Below are 23464 nucleotides of genomic sequence, written 5' to 3'. Positions count from 1 at the left end.
CCAATATCTGATATGTAGATAGATAGATAGATAGATAGATAGATAGATAGATAGATAGATAGATAGATAGATAGATAGATAGATAGATAGATAGATAGATAGATACTTTATTCATCCCAGTGGGAAATTTACAGCAATATCCACAAACATAAAATAAATAAAATAGTATTTATTGCAGTAGATTGTCCATGATTGACTCAAGCCTCAAGTCTCTCTGCCACTAATGTCAGGCTGTCCAGCTCCAAGCCCACAACTGAGCCCGCCTTCCTCACCAGCTTGTCCAAACGTGAGGCATCCTTCTTCTTGAAGCTGCCTCCCCAGCAAACCGCCACATAGAAGGGGGCACTAGTTATGACAATCTGATTTGCTTTTTGTAGATGTTGATGGACACCAGCCTTCTAAGAAAGTACAGCCGGCTCTGTCCTCTCCTGCACAGAGCATCCGTCTTTGCAGTCCAGTCCATTCTAGCATCCAGCTGCACTCCCAGGTATTTGGTCTTTACAATCTCCACACAATCACCATTAATAGTCAGAGGCTCCGGTTGAGGCCTGGGTCTCCTGAGATCCACCACCATCTCCCTGGTCTCTTTGTGGTGTTGAGCTGCAGGTGGTTAAATTTACACAATGCACTGAAGTCCTGGATCAGTTTCCTGTACTCCTCCTCCTGTCCCCTCCAGATACAGACCACAATAGCAGTGTCATCTGCAAACTTTGTACGTGGCAGTTGTGTTGAAAGTCCGATGTGTACAGGGTGAAGAGGACCGGAGAGAGCACAGTATCGCAAATACTGAGTTTTGCCTGTCAGGTAGTCGGTGATCCATGCCACCAGGTGTGAGCCCACTCCCATCTCTGTCACTTTATCTCTGAGGAGCAGAGGCAGGATGGTGCTGAAAACACTTGACGAAGCCTCCTCAGCTCTCTGCACACCTGGTCTGCCGTGAACGTGGGAGGAGGGACACTCTCCCCTGTGCTACAGTTAGTTTGAGGGGGGTGAGAGAGAGAGCAGAAGTGGGGGTGGGGGTTGCAATGTACTGCAGTGTGAATGAGCTGGGGTGGTCAAACCTGTTCAGTGGTGTTACCCCGCTTCAAACTGCATCCGGTGATTATCTTCATCCTGTCCCACAACTCCTTCATGCTGTTGTTCTGCAACATCTGCTCCAGCTTCCTCTTGTACTGCTCCTTCACCTCCCTAAGCTGGACTTTGAGTTCCCTTTGCACACTCTTCAGCTTCTGCTGATCACTGGCCTTAAAGGCCCTCTTCTTCTGTTTTAAAAGACCCTTGATGTCGTTCGTTATGCAGAGCTTGTTGTTAGAATACCAGCATACAGTTTATACTGGAACAACAACATTAATACGGATGTTGATGTAGTCAGTAGTGCAGTCAACAACCTCCTCACAGGTGGAACAGGGTGTTGTGTTTGTAACCTTGCAGCAGTAGAATGGATGACGTCACATGCTACCGCCGCCCCGGCGCATAGGGGCATGTAAACAATGAGAACAATGGCGTGTCCAAACTCTCTGAGCAAGTAATAGGGATGCCCTTTTTGGATCAAATGCTCAAGATTACACCACCTCATGCTCACATATATAGCAAGTCCTCCTCCTTTCTACTTCCCACAGGCTTTAGCGTCTCTGTCTGCCCTGACTGTGCTGAAGCTGGGTAACTCCATGTTAGCATCCGGAATGCTAGACGTGAGCCACGTTTTAGAGAAGCACAGTAAACCGCACTCTGTAGCTTTTATCATTTTTCACCAGCACAGTCAGTTCGTCAAACTTTTTCGGTAGTGAATTTACATTTCCAATTACAGAAGGTACCGAAGGCTTATATCGGCTCTTCTTCGCTAGCCGCTTAGCCTTTAGCTTAGCACTGACTCTGCAGCCGCAATATGGCCTCCTCACCTAGTCAGGTGAATGGGGAATCATACACACTTTTTCAGAGAAAGTAGTTGAATCCTCAAATAAACAAGTTTCGGCTTGTGAAAATCCATATTTATAGTATAGATAATTAGATACAACAAAAGCACACACAAGAAAAGAAAAAAGAAAAAAACACACAAAGCCACTGTAAAGGCTGCCACTCGCTGCGGCATTGTCTCTCTGATGTGTGTATATAACATCTCAACACATCGGAGACCGAGGAGTGTCCTGAGAGTCACATAGAATAAAGATTAACATGCCAGAGGTAGAACTGCATATTATATAGTATGGGATAGTATGAGAATACACTCGTTAATGATATATACTGTATATACTGTGTGTGTGTGTGTGTGTGTGTGTCTATATATATATATATATATATATATATATATATATATATATATATATATATATATATATATAGACACACACACACAAAACACACACAATTGTGTGGTAACTTTGTGTTCTCCAGGATCAGGTGATTTGTAGGATTGTTCGGTTGTTAATGTCAGTGAGCAATGAATAAAGCTTTGTTTATTTGAGAATCTTCAATCATGTACCCTTATACAAGGTATATTAGTTTTTTTTGGCAATGCAGTGAGAAAGCAAACCAATCAAAAGCACTCCTAGTGTAGACTAAAAGCTAAGAAGAAAATCAGAAACAAAAAACCTCAGTAAGATCTGGTGAAAAAGAAATGACAATAACAATGACACTGTCAGCTAATATGGAGGACAATAATTAAACAGCTAGAATTTACATTTCGTTTTCAATGTATGGTGCAGAATTCAACACCAGATGTGCTTTAGTTTCGCTGCAAACTGTCACAAGATAGTTTGCAAAAATGCACTGTTTCTGTGATTGTGCACAACATGGATATGTCACATAATAAAACATTCAGCACAGTAGGGAGATGTCATGTGACGTCACGTGCCCAGTAGCCAATTCTGCAATCCAAAATCCTATACAGTAATTAAACGATAAAATGTAATATTACTAAATTGCACCATCTACTGCCAGATACAGGAAATACGCATTTCCTTCTGTCTGATGGTAATAGAATAAATATGGTTGGTGGAGGATAACGGTATCACATTCACAAGTAGAGAAGCCGCCTTGAGGCTGTTATTAAAACCAGAACTCTATTTAGAGACCTCCCGCTCCAAACACTCAGGTCTTGGGCACGAAATGAGCTCTGAAAAACAAACAGTAAAAACAAACCACCGCTTAACTAAATGAAGTCAGAGAGAATTGATTTGATTAAAGAGAAAAGCAAATAAGAAAAAAAGAGAAACTCATTGTTAGGCAACTGCTACAAAAAGAGCCATCTCCACAAAATGAAGCAAATCAGACAATAAAAAAGGTCAAGAGTGCTGCTACCCTTTTGCTCTTAAACTACTTGACTTGGCAGCTTTATCTTTGATGTACTACTCTGAGTGTGTGTCCTGGCTCTCCCAATTCGAGTGCTTGGAGAGGATTGGTTTCATCAATCTCGCAATAAACTTTGCAGTAAGGCTCAGCATAATCTTCTGTCCTAATAAAGGCATGGCTTGAAGCAGAGATCCCATAAATGCCTTGTGATTCTCATGTGAATGTGTTCTTTCATTTTTACTGTATTATAACAATCTAGGAAGTTAGTCTAGAATGCAGTCGCAAGAGCGATTACTAGAACCTGATATGACCACATGACCCCTACAGCTTATTCATGTTTCATCACATTTCGCATTTGATTGCTAAATATTACTACTGACACACAGTGCTGGCCTAAACACTATCAGAAGCACTGACCTACATATACAAAAGAAATTTTATTTGTTACATGAAATTAAGGTCCCCTGGTGCTCTAGTGGTTAGGATGCGGCGATCCCCGGTCAGGGAACCAGCCCCAGCCACTCTTAGTGCTGGTCCCAAGCCCGGATAAATGGGGAGGGTTGCGTTAGGAAGGGCATCCAGCATAAAAACATGCCAGATCAATCATGCGGATGATCTGCTGTGGCGACCCCTGATGGGAGAAGCCGAAAGAAAGTTTGTTACATGAAAATGTATTCATTTATTCCCAACAGTTTATTCTCTTCATTTCGTAGTGTTTCTCTTGGTTGCACTGCTTCCAGTACGTGGATGTAAAATTCTTTATTCCATCAGATTTCAGCCTCTAAGTGCTGCTATGTCAATCTAATCTGCCCAGGGCCTTCTGAATCAGTACTGCTGGCCATTTTACCTTAAACTATATTAGCAATTGGACTGTTTCTTTAACCAATTAAATTCGCCTCACAGGGCCAGTTACATTCAAGTTCGACTAGCAAAACATGTCTGTAGCACGCTGCACACATTAATACATCTGAGTTTTTACGCTCACAATAGCTGACGGAGGAAGAGAAATGTATTTGGTCTGAAAAATCCATTTTAAATGCGGACTTTTCCAGAAAAGCTAGACATCGTGAGGGGAGGTTGGCCAACCCCGAAGCTAGCTCACTTGTCACAGCCGGGAAAGGGTTTGTTCGCCACTTCCAGTCCAATTGCCTAAGTGCAATAGCACTGACTTCTAGCCTCTGAGAAACGGTTCAAATCATATAAGTATGCATTATGAGTATGCATCTTTGGTGAGTAGGTTTTTTTAATTAAAATGTTTATGTTTTTCTCATGTTATTAGACAAATATTGATTCTGAACTGCTCCAGATTATGTAGGTGGCACAGTTGCGGTTGTAGTGTAGAGGATTGGAGCTTGCTTTAGTAAAATGGTATTCACCCTCCATATGTAAAATGCCTCTCTCTCTGTAATGCCACGCGTGGTTATATTGCGTTTTTGTATAGTATTGATAGTGGTGGTATTAAGAGGTGGATTAAGTCAGGTAAGTCTCCACTGAAGGCCCAGATACCAAATGCACAGCCCACCACTGCTGACACACTATGTAAAGCGCTGAAAAGCCTCTCACCGCAGTACCTCAGCCACAAAGTGAACTTCTGGTCTATTATGATCCACCATGCCTACGTTGATCAAAACATGCAGGCTCTTTGTTGTTACCTCAGATAGTGAAGTTTACAGCAGGGGGTAGAGCTTTGTCTTTTAAAACCCCCACAGTTATAGAACAGCCTTCTAATTAGTGTTCAGGACTTGAATTAGTGTTCATGTCTAGTCTGAATTATATTTGCTTATATTCAAGCCCTTTGTAAGTAGGTATTTTTTTAGCTATAGGAGCTATCTGAAGAACTGGGATGTTTTTTTTCTGGCAAGTTACAGTTGCTTCTGAGATTCTAAACCACTGTATTTGACTCCCACTGCTCTCTAGGCCTTATTTCTTCTGATTTCCAACTTAGACACCACTCGTTGCTGCTAAGAACAATTCCATATAACAGACTACAAATTAATGAGATTACTGCGAATGGTACCATTCAGAAACCATGAAGATGAAAAGAACAGTTTTAGTACAATGGTTTCGGGCTACAATTGCTATGATAGAAGGAACTGTAGATCAGAACAGTTCATAACTATTACGAATTCCTCTTACAGATCCCTTCATGGCTGACCCTATGCTTTGACCCTGCTGGGATCTGCAAAGAAAGAATTTGAATTTACATGTGATGAGTTAAAGCAACTTTCCTTGTATTATCTGAGGCTTTTTTTCCTTTATTACCATCACCTAGCTTGCTCATTAGAGATAAACTTATAGAGATACATTTCATATTTTTATTCTGAATCTATTTTATTCTGTAAAACTGATTTGCGACAAAGTCCACTCTTGAATGTGATATACAAATAAAATTTAAATAAAATTGAACTGATTAGGTGACAAATTTCAGATCCCTTGATAAATTTATGGCATTTGGCAGATGGAGGGGCAGCTTGGTGTGGCTGGGATTTGAACTCCAATGCCTTAACCACTACCACCTCTACAACACCAAAAAAATAAACCCACTCAAATCTCCAGTTCAGATCATTTAGAATGCCGATGATCGCCTTCTAAAATGATTTAGCTCCTTCACTGGCTCTTTTTTGCAGCAATAATCAAAGTCTAGTGTTTTTTTTTTCACTCTCACTCTCGAGCTAATCACATGCCCCTGAGATACAGAACTAATTCAATTCAATTCAGTTTTAATAGACATTGTCCCTAAGCAAGTTTACGGAAATAAATCGATTATGAATTATAAATTATAACGTAAAAAATGTGTCCCTATAAATGTATCCAGTACACCCGAGCTCTGATTCTGCTCCCTCGCATGAATGGTGCCACATGAACGGAGAGGCCCATGAGGTTATTGTGGAGGGTTAAACTCAAGGACCATGAAGATGGATTTGGACTGTAATGAATATAAAAAGTTTGCTTCAATCGCCATGAACAATTTTCTTTATTCAAGTGTCCATCAGTGAATAACGACAATGTGAAATTTTTTTTGCAAAGTGGCCAAATTGCGATCTGATTGCTTAAAGCAATAGTTTCAAGCAGCATAGATTTACAATCGGTTGGATGCCTGCAGTGCTCACAGTGCTGTCCGTAAGGCAATTCCCTTTGAAACTTACATATGGATGCCGCACGTCTTGGAGCAATGCTATTAAATAAATAGTCTATTGGGAATTTAATACGTATTCATAGACAAAAATATATAGTAAGTCAGTGATTCTGGTCTATTATGATCCACAATGTCTACATTGATCGAAAGGTGCAGGCTCTTTGTTGTTACCTCAAATAGTGAAGGGTACTGCCGGGGGCATTCAGAGTTTAAGCCAGCACAAAAAAACTTGCTGGCTCTGATGGCTCAACATTGAATCACAGAACCAACAGGTTGCCACTGCTGAGCCCCTAAGGAAGGGCCTTAACCCTCAATTACTCAGACGTATAAAATGAAATAAATGGAAGTCACTGTGGACCTCAAATAGTGAAGGGTACTGCCGGGGGCATTCAGAGTTTAATCCAGCACAAAAAAACTTGCTGGCTCTGATGGCCCAACATTGAATCACAGAACCAACAGGTTGCCACTGCTGAGCCCCTAAGGAAGGGCCTTAACCCTCAATTACTCAGACGTATAAAATGAAATAAATGGAAGTCACTGTGGACAAAAGCGTCTCTCAAAAATCTTGGACAGGCCCGCACAACCTGGGACATGAGGAAGGTTGGGTGCCAGTGGCGGGCACCGCAGAGCTTGCTGACAACTGCCACTGGGTGAAACCTCTTTGAGGCCAGGATGTCCGAGGCGTCGGACTGGAGCGCAGCGGCGCTCACCACGGTCCCATGGAGTGTGGCGGCACCCTCAGAGGGACTCTGGCACGGTGCAGTGCCCTCTTTAGAGGTTGGGAGCAGGGCGGTCAAACCCAGAAAATATTCCCGGCGGAGCAACACCCCCAGTGGAACTGAAGATCTAAACACCACCCCCAGCGAGGAACAACGGCTGGGCGATGCCCCCAGTGGGGCTTCGAAGACTGAGCGGTGTACTCAGTGGGGCTTGGAGACTGGGGATTAAATAGGCTGCAGGGACAGCCAAACTGGAACACAGGCTCCTCGCAAAAAGCTGGATAGCCTGCGTATAATGGGCTCTGGCGCCCCCAGACATCGGCAGTCCAGTCTGGGGCCTTCCCAGAGTGGTGGGGGCTGCAGTAGTGGTCCGCCGTTGCAACCCCAAACACTTCCGCAGAGTGCCTGGTGAACCGGGAATAAGCATTGATGATGTCCCTATTGGCGTTCCACATTGCGCTCACCCATGACAAAGCCTTCCCGGTTAGACGCGAGATGAGAAACGCCACCTTGGAATGATTGGTGGGGAACTGGGCAGGCTGCATCTCGGTGTGGGGACTGACAGTGAGTGAGGGGGGAATCGGGACCTTATAAAGCGGAAAGGTAAATGGGGAATAGGTGTAGGTGATTAGAGCAGGGAGAGGCTGAGTGAGAGTGTGAGCCTTGGAGGGAGGCGTAGCAGGTGGTTCCCTGACAGTATAAATCAAACTCCTAACTTGGGAACCATCTGTAAAAGTTCAACAATATTCAGAACTACAGTTAAGGAGGACAAATCAACAAAACATGAGGCATTTCCTTCAGGGGTATCAGCACACTCAACACGAGCAGAAATAAATGTATACCTCATTTAATTAGAATGAATCGGTTGTTAGCATCGGCCTTCGGGCTCATTCCCTACACAGTTGGACTTTATATCCTCTGTACACTCATGCAAAAAAACTGGCATTGTGATGAGACTGTAAAACACATACCACATTAAAATGCTCATTTCACACTAAATAGATTAATCTATTACACAGAAAATACAAACAAACCAAGCCTTTATGACACATTTAAGAAAAAGTCAGTGCAGCATTGACACACAAGTTGAAAACACATTGACACACAACTGAACATCCATAAATTGCTGTGGAACAGACCACTTTCCGAAATTCAGTATGTGAATTTACACCAATTAGAAGTGTAAACTTGCACAGCACTTCGAGATTTGTCCAGGCATTTATCTTAGAGTCATAGTAAATGTCATGTAATGCACATATGCACGATAGCGGATACAAGTGCTTAGTGAAAAACAGGCAAACAAATCCAAAACAGTAGGCAGAATCAAAAATGTAATCCAGGCTTAGATCTGGTTATCAGCTAACCAAGATAAATTAGGAAAAAAAACAGAAACAAATTCAGAAAATCTGGAAAAAACTAAACTATGCACTATTATATAAACTACAGTATATACACACACACACACACACACACACACACACACACACACACACGTATATATATACGTGAGTGAGTACGGTCAGTGACAATGTCTGAGAGCTTCGTTGTGCTTCAGATTTGGCTCTCAGGGCCACCAAAAAGACCACTAGGGCCATTGGTTGGTCCATGTCAGCCCTTGTGGCCACTGAAATGCATGTTGCGTTTTACCATTGGACTGATTACACACGTGGTTCAGAGCGTGGTCACGCAGAGGCGTTTCCTCAGGGAACCAGGGTTACATACGTAACCTAGAGACGTTTTGTCAGAGGGAATTGGAAACAATCCAACCGGAGAATAGTGACAAGCTTTTGTTAGAATACAAGAAGAATAAGACAGTGCATATAAACATTTCATCCCACTGATTTGAAATATTAAAAAGATGCAGAAATCAATTTGCCTCTAAGCAGTTATTTTGAAACGATTCCCAATATTTCAGTTAACTTAACACAGGAATTCACCTGCATGCTAGAATAAAGTGTGTGAAAAAAAAATTAGCCTAAATATCTTTAGCTTATGCAAAACAGAGACCTCAATATTTCATATTTATGAATCACTGTGAAGGTTACTTTCCCTTTCACACTTAATCTAGTACCAGGGGACAGGATTTAAACTCAGAACCTTTTGATCCAAAGTCCACCATTTCAACCACTTACTGTACGTAAGACAGGAAAGAAGATGTTAGCAGTCAGACATGGAGGTAAAAGCTTAATGGTCTGGGGTTATTTTGGAGCAGGGAAGGTCCTGGAAACTGAAAAGAATCCTGAACCAACATGGCTACCATTCCATACTTCAACATACACCATGCAATTCCGTCTGGACTGTGGCTCATTGGAAACAACTTTACTATACAAGATAATGAGCCTGTAAACTCTGTAATCATTATTTAAAAAGCAAATAGTCATCTGGAGTGATATCATCGAATGACCTGCCCAGTCACTGCACCTAAATCCTAAAGAACTGCTTTGGGATGAACAACAAATCTCCAACTAGTGAAGAACACCTTGAGGCACGTAGGTATTTCAACTGAATTTTTTGAGAAATTAACTGTTGAGATGCCGAGAGTGTGTAAAGCCGCTCTTCATGCCAAGGGAGGATTTTCAACCAGTCTCTCAAGATTATTGCTAATGTTTTCCTTCTTAGAGTTGTATTAACACAAATCTGAATGCTCCAGACCAGCAAATTGCTAAAATTTGGGCTTTTATAGAAGTAGTCACTCTCGCTAATCAAGAGCATTTAATTAGCATAACTTGGCTGCTAGTAAGCCTCTTAAATCCTATGGAAGCACTGAAGGTGTATATAGTATTTTTTTAAACGTGGCTTTTCCATCATTTTTAATATGTACAGATATGTTAACCCATAGGAATTTAAAGATTGTGTACATTTGTTTTCCAGAATGACTTACACAATCACTTCCTCTCAGGAGCACGCTGACTTAGTGGCTTGGAAGAAGATTTTGGGCAGAATAAATGCTCCCAGCTAAAGTTTGTCTCAAATAATATTTGTGTTTAAAGCCTAAGAAACATCAGGATCACACTGACCTTCCAGGCAGTGTGACTTGTTTGTCACCAAAGTCGTGTTATTTCATAGTTAATTAAAGAGTGCAAGACTTATCGGATTAAATGCAGCATCTATAAGAAGATTAGCGCGGACGTATACAGGGTCAAGTTAAACCCAAGGGTTTTATGTACATAAAAGCAAAGGCAAACAATCCAAACAAGGCAAGAAAATCGGTGTTGAATAAAAAACACCATGAGGCAAATACGATAACTAATGACTGGTGAGGGAAAAAAGCACAAAGAAAACCAAAAAAATACAATGTGCTGTAATTGGAGGGGTAAATGTGCGGCAAATAAGGACCTTTAGAATTCAGCGCAACTCGAGTGATTGTACTTGAATGAAATTGGAGAAGTGGATTGCAGACTGGAGATTGTGGAGAATGGGGCAGTTGTAAAAACCTTGGGGAATAAATAATATCTGATGTCAACACTCTTTTTGGCGTCAAAATCAGGTGTACAATCAATACGTCCTGCTAATGCACTAACTACAGGAGGGTTCAATCTGATGCCTTTCTGCAAGAAGTTTGTAGACAGTTGGATTGGTATGTGCTTGTTTTTAAATATTCCAGACTTAAACTACGACTACACTAATCCAGATAAATTATAAAACGGCTCCGGGTCCACACTTTCGTTTAATCAATCAGTTGCTCATCAACATTGAAACATCCGAAAACGCTCACCTTCCTACTGTGCATGAGCAAAAAGTAAGACGCTTCGACCTGCGTCATTTCCAGCTGTCGTATTTATCTTCCGGCTCTGGGAAAAGTCATAGTTTTTTAAAGCCTCCGTTTTCACACAATCACACGCTGCGACACGGAAAAAAGTATTTTCGAAAAACTACCTTTTCATTGGCTGACAGCACCAACTCGGAGTGGCCCGAAAAGGCCAAAACAGAGAGGAATATATGCGTATTTTCAAACAGAAACGTATTAGTGTGGACATTTCTAAATTCATTTACCTCCACTCCACTGGGGAGATGTTCCACAAGATTCTATGATTCTAAGATTTGTGCACCTTTAGCCATGAGGGTGTTAGTAAAGTCAGGTACTGATGGGGGTGAGAAGGTCAGGAGGCCTGCGGTGCAGTCAGTGTTCGCATTTATTATGTTCAATAGGGTTGGAGCTCTGTAGCAGGAGATCTTCCACTTCTTCGAAACCATGAAATGTAGATCTTCATGGAGTTTGCATTGTGCACAGGGGCATTGTCATGCTGAAACAGTTTTGGGTCTTCTAGTTTAAATAAAGGCAAAACTTCATGCAGCATCCAAGGATGTCTGATACTATTGTGTGGCTTCATTATTGTGGTAACAGTTTAGAAAAGAACCACATATGGCTGGAGAAGTCAGGTTTTATTGAATTTACTTTTAATATTTGGCTTGAATAAAATTCAATACAGAATGCTAAATTAAAGATTAAACAGGCAGTTGTTTTATTTTTGTTTTCGCTTCCACAAATTAAAACTTTCCAGCCACATTAATATTTTAAACATATCAAAATCATATTTACAGTCACAATGAACCAAATTTTAGGTCGCATTTCAGGTTGCAGCATCTGATCATATGAATAAGAAGTGTATGTGAGTCCATGCAAAGTAGATGTTGTTGCATTCAGAAAAAGTGTCATGCAACACACGTGCTACAGTAAGCTAAGGGCAAAGGCGAGATTTAACTCCTCAAATGTCATCGCCGACCCACAGTTCAGTTCAGTGAATCTCTTGTAGAGGGCTGGTTTGTTCATCTAAACAAGAAATGTCACGCACTCCATCCACACAGCAGTCGAAAATGCCTGGTAAGGAACAGCATGTTCTGTTCATTCTGACAAATAGAAATGTCAAGAGGAAATGGAAACAGCTTCAGGACAGAAGTAGGGAATGCTCCTGGTGACTTTCCTGCTGTTCTGGAAATGTTTCACTAATGGCTTATAGAAAATGAAGATGTCAGAAGCATTGATTATACATCTCTGTACACTTTCTAGAAAAAGATATATTAACACTACAGACTGCATGAACATGTGATTTAAACCACACTGTAAAAATCTCAATGTTCAAATATTTTACTACAAGGTTGATTATACATATAAATATGATGCTAAAAATAGAAATGTGATGCAGTAAGTATACAACCTAATACGAGGGGCGTTCAAGTCAAACCAGGACATTAAAGTTTATAAAATAAATTTCAAGGAGTTTAACTAACCTGAAAAGATTCGGCATAGAAAGATTTTATAGTACGCCCGAACCATTCAAGGACGGTCTGCTTTACTTTGTCATCAGGGAACCACCACGACCTGGATCGGGATCATCACTGACAGATGTACGGCCATGTTTGAAACATTTACACTGTCCACACATCTTACTGCTGCTGAGTGTCTCATCACCGTACTGCACTCTGTAGGTATTCACGAGTTTTACGCTTTCGTTCACAACAAGTTTCAGCACCATGCGCTGTTCTATGCACACACTAACACTGTTGTCTGCTATCTTGTTTATCGGACTCTGGACTGACCTGCGACATGCACGTGTGCCGACTATCAGTAATAGGACACACTAGTCACTTACTGTGAAGTGAAAAACATTTTTTTCCTCGTGGCTGCATGGCCAGGTTCCCCAAGATTTTACATATATGTAAAGAGGAACTGAGGAAAAACGAAGAGGAGGAGAGACCACGCAGTGAGAAGGTTCTCCCCGCTCCTCTCTGCTCCTGTGCAGTGCTCTGACGCACCTTTTTGGATAGATTTGTCAATGCGAAGTAGGCGGATATCCCACGCCTTGCACTTTATGAATTTCTGTCTCCTAGCAACCATAAGAACCCTTGTGCATGTGTGCGGTGCATGTGTGTGTGTGTGTGTGTGTGTGTGTGTGTCAATGCAGGAGAAAAGACTGACAAATCAAGTGTGTCTGGAGGTGCAGAAATTTTTCTCTTAACAGGAGGAATCCCATCCAAAACTCTACAACTTGCAACCTTCTTCGCTGTTGTCATGGCAGCAGGAAGACACACACACACACACACACACACACACACACACACACACACACACACACACACAGACACACACATATATATATATGATGCAGGTGGGTGGACCAGCATGTGACTTGATTACACTTCCTGCAGCATAATTACATTTCCTGTGTGAGGGAGGAAATCCCTCCTCCACAACATAAATGGGGTCACACACACACACACACACACACACACACACACACACACACACACACAGGAATTCCTCAGCATGAATCAGGTTTCTGATATAAATCAGGTAACAGTTGTAACAGCTTAGGTGTGTCATGAAAGTGCACACACACACACACACACACACACACACACACACACACACAATAAACTGCATGATTGATTAGTTGCTAAGCAGCTTGGCTTTATCGTCATTTCGATACCTTGACCCTTACACTTCACTTCTATGCAATAATATATATCTGTCTCTCTATCTATTCATTCATCCATCCTTTACCATATACAGCACTAAGGAAAGAAGTGCAGCACAGTCTTCGCATCTTACTTCCATTTGGGTTCCATAGCAACACACTCGCATGAAAAGAGATGCCGAGACATGGGCTGAAACAAAAGCCAACAGCACCACCACTGTCCTCGGTTGAACTACACACACATGAACACACACTTTAACACCGTAAAGATCTAAAGCAAGATCCGAGTCCACATACTGTATTTACCCTGAAAAGCGCGTGGGTGTGAGTGTGTGTAACATTTATTACTGTGGCTGGAAAGTGCAAAACAAATTTTGAAATCCGAAAACAAATAAAAAAATCCTGAAACAAATGAACAAACACAATTACCGTAATTTCCGGACTATAAGCCGCACCCACTGAATTTTTAACATAAATAAGCCGCACCTGTCTATAAGTCTATCTATAAGATAGTGTCTACACTAATGTACTTTACACAGGCTTTAACGAAAGACATGTTACACACGGTGTAACGGGTGAAATATGTTGCGCTTCCTTTAGGAGCATAGCGGTATTTTGGGAATAGCCTGCCAGAAGCGAGCTCTCCCTTCACCCAGACTCAACGCGCTACAACGGCTTGTATCTAAACAGTAGCCTACCAAGAAAGTCATTGTTCACTGTCTTCCTCCTTCCTTTCACAACTATTTCTCTCTGAGTTTATCTTTTGGCATCGCCGTGCGTTTAAAAATCACCTGATGGAAGTTTTTTCTCCCGATGCCGTGCAGCTCAGAACACAGGTGAGGTGCGTTTTTTCGTTTCCGTTCAGAAATTTCATTGGTCTAATGTTATGGGGTTCAGTTTATTGGCTTGAGGTTTGTGAAACCGGGAAAAACCCAGGAAAAAATCATAAATTAGCCGCTTCGTTGTTTAAGCCGCGGGGTTCAAAACGTGGGGAAAAGTAGCGGCTTATAGTCCGAAAAATAACAATTCTGACAAATCAGAAAGGTTAGGTATTACTGTTCCACTTACTGGATGAGACATTCAGAAAATACAGGAAGTAGGAAATTTTGTTTCTCATAACTTTGTCTTTTGTACATGAGTGGAGCTCTGTGTTTAAACGATTACATTTTTTCCAAAAGCGTAACTAAATATTTTTACACTTTTACACACACGCAGACTTCGAGCAGCCTGTTCTAATTCCTTTATATCTTGAGTGACAGATATGTAAACTGTAAACTGTCATTGTGTGTGTCACTGTTAATTTGTTTTCTGATTTGTTCATTTGGTTTTCGGATTTGTTTTATTTGTCTTTCGGTTTTTTTCCTTTTTTTTTGCACTTCTTAGGCACTGTAATTCACGCATGTATGCCAAATGCATCTCTGGCAGATAATCCTGCACAAGTGCTTCAGTTTATCCTCTCATACACTCAATACACTACATTTTCCATAATTCTGAAACAAACTTACTTTCAGAGTAGGCTGGCACACTAAAGCCCAAACTGCAGATGCACGTAAACTCTTATTAGATATAAAAAAAATACTTTGTTTTAATGATATACTGTATAAAAATATATTGTATCAAAATAAATGAATTTACAGAACATATAAGACATGATGACATCTTTTACTTCATAAGCTCTATATGATAAAAATGTTTGGAGACCAGACCATAAGCTTGGTACTGTATTTGCTGTTATAAAAGCTACATTTCTCATTCTTCTGAGATATTGTTCTACTGGATTTGTGGAGATTTGTGCTCCTTCAGCCACAAGCATGTTAGTAAAGTCAAGTACTGATGTAGGTGAGAAGGTGAGAAGGCCTGGAGTGCAGTCAGCATTCACATTCATAAGTTCAGTAGGGTTGGAGCTCTAAAGCAGGAGATCCTCCATATCTTCCAACCCTTGGAAAGCAGATCTTTATAGTGCTGGCTATGTGCACAAGAGCATTGTCATGCTGGTACAGATTTTGGATCACCTAGTTCTCCCAGGAAAACTTCATGTTCAACATGCAAAGATGTCTGATACAATTGTTTGGCTTCAATATTGTGGTAATAGTTTGGAGAAGAACCAAATATGGGTGGAAAATATCAGGTGTCCCAATACTTTTGCTCATACAGGTCTGTATTTCTGCTTAGTATCAGGTCCTAGATATTGCAAGCATGTTGCAATAGTTTTCTAGCAGAATAACGCTGAATTTAACTCTGTGAGTGTGTGTGTGTGTGTGTGTGTGTGTGTGTGTGTGTGCACCTGTGAAAAGCCCAGGTTTCTGCAGCCGTTGCAGGGTGTAAGTGCCTCCCACAGGCCTGATGGACCACAAGCTTTCTCCTCTTCCTCCACCGCTGCAGGCAACGGAGGAGTGGGATACTATGTGAAGAAAAATAACAAACCAGTTAACACACACATGCTCGCACGCACGTGCACACACACACACACATACATAGAGACACACACACACACACACACACACACACACACACACACACACACACAGCTTAACATTTGATTCAACCATACATGACATCACAATGAATTACTCATGATTTCAGAATCCTAGCATCCACCAAAATGGCATTAAAATATGTGATTACATTTAACGCATGTAATGAATATTGATTTCAGAATCAGCTGTGACTCCCTCAAGCTACATTGAAAAAATTGGCTCTAATCCCTGGTAATTAGTATTCCTTGTGGATCCAAGTCATGAGTTCAAATCCCAGCCACACCAAGCAGCCACTCCTGGGCCCCTGAGCATGGCCCTTAACCCCATAACTGCTCAATTGTACAAATGAGATTGAAAGGAATAAACTAAAAAAATCTAAATATAAGAAATAAAGGCATTATTTGAGAATATACAAAGTAGAAACAAGTCCAATGATCTGTCGTAAGATAATTACATCTGGTAAGATTAATTGAAATAAGAAAACACATCTAGCTTTTAGAAAAGAACAGAAAGTCTTTATTGAATTAAATTGAATTATATTTTGTCTTAAAATGTGACATTTAAACTAAAAACTATTTCTAGTAAATCAAATTAGAAATTAATTTAGAATACCATTAAAATCGAGATCACGCATACATACATACATACATACATACATACATACATACATACATACGTGTTGTCAACAATTATTTATTCAAATAATGACTCTTGTTCACACAGTAGTTATTATGCAAAATCAAAGCGAAATCTTTACGTACTGCTTCTAAAAATACTTAAACTTATTGCAGCATAAAACATAACTGAATGTGTTTTGTCATTACTGAACACTGAAAGATATTCAACATGAAAAACTACAATCAAACTACAGAACAATTTAGTAAAATGTACTTTGTGTAAAAAACTAATTTCTTAAACCAAAAACAATTATAAAAATGCAGCCTTTTATAATTTGTTATTAGGTTGCAAATAAATGTGTTGGTGTTGACATTAAACAAGCATTCAAAATATAAATAATATTAATTAATAAGTCTGGGCAAACTTAAAACCAATTATCACAGCTTAACTAAAGTCTTAAACGATACAAGGCCACTCATGATGCCTTTGGTGGTAATTAAGCTCAATGTGCAGGTAAAATGACTTACTTTAACCTTTACTAAATAAGATAAATAATCTTAAAACAATCATAATGATCTTATAATAATAACAATTTGCTCTTTGGGATTTTTATGGCTAGAAATATGGACTGAAATCCTTGTCCAGATGAAGAGTTTTTTGTAGTGTAAATGTGCTTGTGAGTGCTCGGTACACTGATTGCCAGGGATTTAATGTTTTTTTATTGTAGTTGAGGAAAGTCACAGCTGGTTATGGGATCAATAATTATTACATACAAAGACCTTTTGTGTCCAATACCTTGACCATTAAACTATAATCTCCCAAAGTGTTTAAGTTTATATTAGTGTTCAGTCTTTACATCTGTCCCATTTTGATTTGGAGCGAATCACAGAGCAGGACTGATTCTGTTCTATAAATACGCATCCTGCTATTACATAAATGGACAAAACACATTCGCATTTACATTCACACTCCGGTCTAGTCTGCTCTCTCCTGGCCACATGGTGATACAGCAGGTGATATGAGACTTACCCTACAGAAATAGTGTGGTGAGAAATTAAACCTGCATGGTTGCTCATTTGTCAAGCAGTATTATTAATGAAATTGAAGGCTTTTCTATTTCAGCTACAGATGAAATAAAAGTGTTTTGATTAGAAAGCAAACTTGGGAAAAGTGCTAGGGGAGTGAGGGAATACGAATCACTATTGATTTAAGGTATGTGTTTTCTTTAACATGAATTTCTATGGTTAAAATTTTCCAAACTTGTCCTTTTAGTGTCTTAGTGACCCATGGATACATGAAGGCCTGGTACTATACATAGCCCTTACTTTCCAGAATTGGTTTAACAGTTAAACCAATTCTTTCAGTAGACTTCTCAAGTACAAACCTGAATCCAAAAAAGTTGGGACACTGTACAAATTGTGAATAAAAACAGAATGCAATGATGTGGAAGTTTGGTATTTACATTTTTTTATTCAGAATACAACATAGATGACATATCAAATGTTTAAACTGAGAAAATGTATCATTTTTAAGGGAAAAATAAGTTGATTTTAAATTTCATGGCATCAACAGATCTCAAAAAAGTTGGGACAAGGCCATGTTTACCACTGTGTGGCGTCCCCTCTTCTTTTTATAACAGTCTGCAAAGGTCTGGGGACTGAGGAGACAAGTTGCTCAAGTTTATGAATAAGAATGTTGTCCCATTCTGGTCTAATACAGGCTTCTAGTTGCTCAACTGTCTCAGGTCTTCTTTGTCGCATCTTCCTCTTTATGATGCGTCAAATGTTTTCTATGGGTGAAAGATCTGGACTGCAGGTTGCCATTTCAGTACCCGGATCCTTCTTCTACGCAGCCATGATGTTGTAATTGATGCAGTATGTGGTCTGGCATTGTCATGTTGGAAAATGCAAGGTGTTCTCTGAAAGAGACGACGACTGGATGGAAGCATATGTCTTTCTAACATATATGTTGTTATATCTTTCAGCATTGATGGTGCCTTTCCAGATGTGTAAGCTGCCCATGCCACACACACCCAATCTTATCAACCCTACACTGGCTACCTGTTTTGAATTGACTACAAAAATACTGCTTCTTACTTATAAAACACTAAATGGTTTATCTCCATGTATCTATCCAGTCTTTTAACACGCTACAATCCATCACGCTCCCTGAGATCTCAAAACTCTGGACTTCTAGTAGTTCCTAGAATAGCAAAGTCCACTAAAGGCAGTAGATCATTCTCACATTTAGCTCCTAAACTTTGGAATAGTCTTCCTGACAGTGTTCGGGGCTCAGACACACTCACCCAGTTTAAGTGCAGATTAAAAACGTATCTTTTTAGCAAGTTCTACACATAACATTCGTCTCACATCATAACCTTGTGCTCCAGAACATCTGATCACATGCACATTATCAACTTGTGCTGTTAATATCATGAACAGCAGCTACGCTAATTCCTCTCCACTGCTTCTCTTCCTCTCCCCATCCCGAGGCTTCCTGAGGTTTGACCAGCTCCAGTCACATCCCACCTCATGAAGATTATGGACTTTAAAGAAGTAGATGCCGAACTCGCAAACATCCCGAACCATCTAGGGACGTACCAGTGCCAATTGGATCCCACTGCATGTGTGGAGTTTGTACATTGGACATCCTGGAGTGTTTAAAGGCTCTGGCATGGAGAAGCTGGTGTTGGATCTGTGATAATCACAAATGTTGAGCTATTTTATGAGTTCCTCACTAGCACTTAGTTTTATAACCATAATGACTGTATAAGACTGTAGAAAGAACATTTACTTATAATCACAGACTCCAGTGCTCATGTTAGTTCTCACTCTCCAGTGTTCTGTATTGTTTAAAGATTTATGATCAAACTCTTGATGTCACCCAAATGAGGATGGGTTCCCCTTTTGAGTCTGGTTCCTCTCAAGGTTTCTTCCTTATACCATCTAAGGGAGTTTTTTCTTGCCACAGTCGCCACGGCTGCTCATCAGGGATAAATGCACCTTGACTGTTGTTTTCTGTAAAGCTGCTTTGAGACAATGTCTGTTGTGAAAAGCGCTATAGAAATAAACTTGACTTGACTTGACTCATGCAACCCCATACCATCAGAGATGCAGGCTTCTGAACTGAGCGCTGATAACAACTTGGGTTGTCCTTATCCTCTTTAGTTCGGATGACATGGCGTCCCAGTTTTTCCAAAAATAAAATTTTGATTCGTCTGACCACAGAACAGTTTTCCACTTTGCCTCAGTCCATTTTAAATGAGTCTTGGCCCAGAGAAAATGCCTGCACTTCTGGATCATGTTTAGATATGGCTTCTTTTTTGACCTATAGAGTTTTAGCCAGCAACGGGGAATGGCACGGTGGATTGTGTTCACCGACAATGTTTTCTGGAAGTATTCCTGAGCCTATGTTGTTATTTCCATTACAGTAGCATTCCTGTATGTGATGTAGTGCTGTGTAAGGGCCCGAAAGTCACGGGCATCCAGTATGGTTTCCCGGCCTTGACCCTTAAGCACAGATTGTTCCAGAATCTCTAAATCTTTGGATATTATTATGCAATGTATAACTCTTTGCAATTTTTCTCTGAGAAACTCCTTTCTGATATTGCTCCACTATTTTTCACTGCAGCATTGGGGGAATTGGTAAACCTCTGCCTATCTTGACTTCTGAGAGACACTGCCACTCTGAGAGGCTCTTTTTATACCCAGTCATGTTGCCAATTGATCTAATAAGTCGCAAATTGGTCCTCCAGCTCCAACTTTTCCGGCCTCTTATTGCTACCTGTCCCAACTTTTTTGGAATGTGTAGCTCTCATGAAATCCAAAATGAGCCAATATTTGGCATGACATTTCAAAACGTCTCACTGTCAACATTTGATATGTTTTCTATATTCTATTGTGAATAAAATATAAGTTTATTAGATTTGTAAATTATTTCATTCCTTTTTTATTCACAATTTGTACAGTGTCCCAACTTTTTTGGAATCAGGTTTATAGGTGTCAAGCCATCTAGAGATGTACCAGCTCAGCTGGATCCCACTGCATGAGATTTCAGACATTGGACTTTAAGGATAAAAAACCTTTTAATCAGTACTCAAAATAATCTTCTTCATTTGCTGTTTAAACATTTAAACTGCTCAGGAGCTCCTGGTTCCAAATCTCCAACTGACTGTAGAAAGAAATCTACTCATAATCACACACTCCAGTGCTCATGTTAATTCTTACTGTTTATATTTTATTAATGCTTTATAATCACTCTCTTGGTCTCACCCAGATGAGGATGGTTCCGCTTTTGCGTCTGGTTCCTCAAAAGAGTTTTCTCCCTCATACCATCTAAGGGAGTTTTACCTTGCCACAGTCACCCCAGGCTGCTCATCATGGCAAAAACAAATATAAATAAATAAATACACATAATTCACTTAATTCTAATTACATTCTGTGAAGCTGCTTCCATTGTAAAAACCACCAGAAATAAACTTAAATTGAATTGCATTGAAACATTTGGAAAAATCTGAGCAGAGATAAAGCCCCATCTATATATTAATAGCAAGTATTGCCCTTTTAAAACTTGTAGACCTTTGCACCTCAGAAGCATGTAATAATCAATAACCAGCCAGATAAATATGTGAGCCTGTGTTTTTAGAGAATACTTTTTTGTTGGCCTCTGTCAACAGACTCTGTCTTCTACAGCAGATGCTAAAAAACTAGCGAAGCACCCAACTGCTAAACATTCCAGAAGTCATTCAACACCAAACACTTATTCATCTGCAAGAAACCTGGCAGATAAAACTAATTGTATTAGCAAAAAACAAGGTACACAAGCCCAGAGAGACACCTTTGGTCATGAATATAGCTATATGAAAGCAGCTTTCAACAGATATTATATGAACTGGAAAAGACCAAAATTCTGTTGTCAAATGTGAATTGGAGTTATAATGCATTGCCAAAGGTGGAGAGCCAAACCTAGGTTACCTAAGATGTTAGCACTGCCACAACTACACTTATTCCACCTGATGTTTTCGACCACAGGCATGGATTGCTTTGGTAACTAGATAGAGAACATTGCTTGTCTGCAGAAAATAAACAGGGAATTTTAAGATGGTTGATATTAAGAAGGAACTTATTTTTGGGGGTATAAATGTTAAATGTTCCCTCAAGTCTTCTCTGCAAGTTGTGCTTGGGTCACAAGCCATGACTAAGCATATTTTGATAGTGTACACTGGGATAGAGGGCATTCTCAATTCTATATATCTAAGATAAATATCAGCAAACCCAGACCAACTGCCCTAAATATTCAGTTTAATTAAAGTGTATTTCTCCAGTGCTTTTCATAATGGACATTGTCTCAGAACAGCTTTACAGAATGTAAAAATTTTAGAACTAAACTTCAATCATAAGTGAATTAAGTGTATTTACCCCCAACAAACAAACCTGGAGTGACTGTGGCAAGGAAAAAGATTCCAAGTCTCTTTACCTTCCTCTATGCAAGGCAGCTTCATAAGTAACTCAACAAGATGAGGGGTAGCATATTAATAAACACCTGTACTCATAACTTGCATGGTCTTGTCCTCAACTACCTCTTAGCTCACCGAAAGAGAGAAGATGGATAATTAAACCACGCTAAACGATAAACTCACGATGATGAGCTTACACAGAACCTTATAATGTCCAATTCAGTGTAATCTTCACTCCAGCTGGGTCTCCAGTCTCTTCAAGATGAACAAGCTCTTTTGGGGTGTCTAAGTGCGCAGCCAATCAGAAGCAAAGGGGAAGCATTGTGAAAATACTGGCAAAGTAGCCCAGAAAGATGACAATATTCCTTTTGTATTCCAACAAGCGAGTGTGTGTGCTCTGCCAGAGCCAGCTGTGGTGCATTGAATGCTCCATTGATAGAGAAACGATCTATTTGGTTGTGAAGCAGGGGAGATACTAAAAGACACAACATGAAGTATTCGCACATCCTGCCTCGCTGTTCTGAGGCCCAGATTCATGCTGGTTTGCTGCTTAATCGTATTCAGTGGGCAACGGCTTGAAGCAAAATGGTTCATTCTGATGTCAGTCTCATCCAGGATGAAATTCACTAACAGGTACTGGGCTTGATTTCATATGACAACTTTGCTTATTTAAATAAAGTATGGCCACTCCTGATAGGTTGATCCACATCAAGAAAGGATGGTTTTGCATCTACTCTTCAATTTGCTGTTTGACGAAAACAACACCTGGTGGTTACTTATGACTGAAGGGTTTTTTTTTTGGTTTGTGTTTTTTTTTAGAATCAGTTAGAACATTGGTCCAAGCTGTGTTATCACAAAAAGATCTAAGCACAAGAGATGGAAGGCACATGCTAGTCACCTCCACGAGGAGATGTTTTGTCCAATGTTATTGTTAACATCCAGTTTCCTGGAGGCGCTGCTGTTAAAACTCATAGTGGTAAAACTTCTGCCCGAATTAATAGCAGTGTTGACTGACTTGCGGCAATGGTAATATGTTTACTTTATGTGTGGTTTATTTTTAAATTGGCGTTGAAAAGCTCAGGAACAACATGTGCTGTTCGTGGTTGCACTTATAACCAGACAAGGCCTTTGCCAGAGTACAGGACATGTCTGTCTTTCCTCACCTGACTGCATTCTCTACCTTTCTATTTTTTCCTTTTCTTCTTTTTTTAGCTTCTCCCATTAGGGGTTGCAGCAGCGTCTCCATACCCCTCTGTCCTGTACATCTGCCTCTTTCAAACCAACTACCTGCATGTCTTCTCCTACCACATCCATAAAAATCCTCTTTGGCCTTCCTCTTCTCCTCCTTCCGGGTG

The 23464-nt window shown here is 40.2% G+C and overlaps 1 protein-coding gene across 5 annotated transcripts in view; it reads right to left on the bottom strand.

The window, feature by feature from the left end:
- anks1b (ankyrin repeat and sterile alpha motif domain containing 1B) overlaps positions 1 to 23464 on the bottom strand; it is a 227912-nt gene that overhangs the window by 132286 nt on the left and 72162 nt on the right. For all 5 annotated transcript variants that reach the window (XM_046859927.1, XM_046859928.1, XM_046859929.1 and 2 more), the window contains one exon: positions 15844 to 15960. In XM_046859927.1, the coding sequence (XP_046715883.1) occupies positions 15844 to 15960 (117 nt within the window). The remainder of the gene's footprint in view (positions 1 to 15843; positions 15961 to 23464) is intronic.

Source organism: Silurus meridionalis, chromosome 10, assembly GCF_014805685.1.
Source record: "Silurus meridionalis isolate SWU-2019-XX chromosome 10, ASM1480568v1, whole genome shotgun sequence".
Taxonomy (NCBI): domain Eukaryota; kingdom Metazoa; phylum Chordata; class Actinopteri; order Siluriformes; family Siluridae; genus Silurus; species Silurus meridionalis.
This window is presented reverse-complemented; position numbering and strand designations above follow the sequence as displayed.